The following is a 376-nucleotide window of genomic DNA, read 5'->3' on the forward strand; positions in this document are numbered from 1 at the left end:
TGCATCATTATTACTGGAATTATTTGCAAAGGTTTCAGCATTTTCAGTTAGAGATGTTTTTCTTTCTTGTGAATCAGTAGATACAGTTTTTTGCTCTGTAAGTAATTGTGTCTCTGATACTTGTATTTTCTGCAATTTTTCTGTAGTTGCATCTGCTTCCGTATTATCGGGTAATGAAGATATTTCAGAGGAAGTTCTTTGTAACGCAACTGTTTGTACACTAGAGACTGGTAAATTTTTTGGAACTGGCAATAAAGCAGTCAATGGTTCTAACATACTGTTTCTACTTAAATATGTTATACCCTGCAAAAAGGACATATACATTTGTATATTGTTAAATATTTATATTTTAACAAAATATTTATAAATTATTTTC

At 29.5% G+C, this 376-nt stretch overlaps 1 protein-coding gene across 1 annotated transcript in view; it reads right to left on the reverse strand.

The window, feature by feature from the left end:
• The window catches only part of LOC108572629 (conserved oligomeric Golgi complex subunit 8), a 3994-nt gene that overhangs the window by 294 nt on the left and 3324 nt on the right, over positions 1–376 (reverse strand). Inside the window, exon 10 of the mRNA XM_017934886.1 lies at positions 15–307. Coding sequence (XP_017790375.1) covers positions 15–307 — 293 coding nt within the window. The remainder of the gene's footprint in view (positions 1–14; positions 308–376) is intronic.

This window comes from Habropoda laboriosa, unplaced genomic scaffold (assembly GCF_001263275.1).
Source record: "Habropoda laboriosa isolate 0110345459 unplaced genomic scaffold, ASM126327v1 scaffold22, whole genome shotgun sequence".
Classification (NCBI taxonomy): Eukaryota; Metazoa; Arthropoda; class Insecta; order Hymenoptera; family Apidae; genus Habropoda; species Habropoda laboriosa.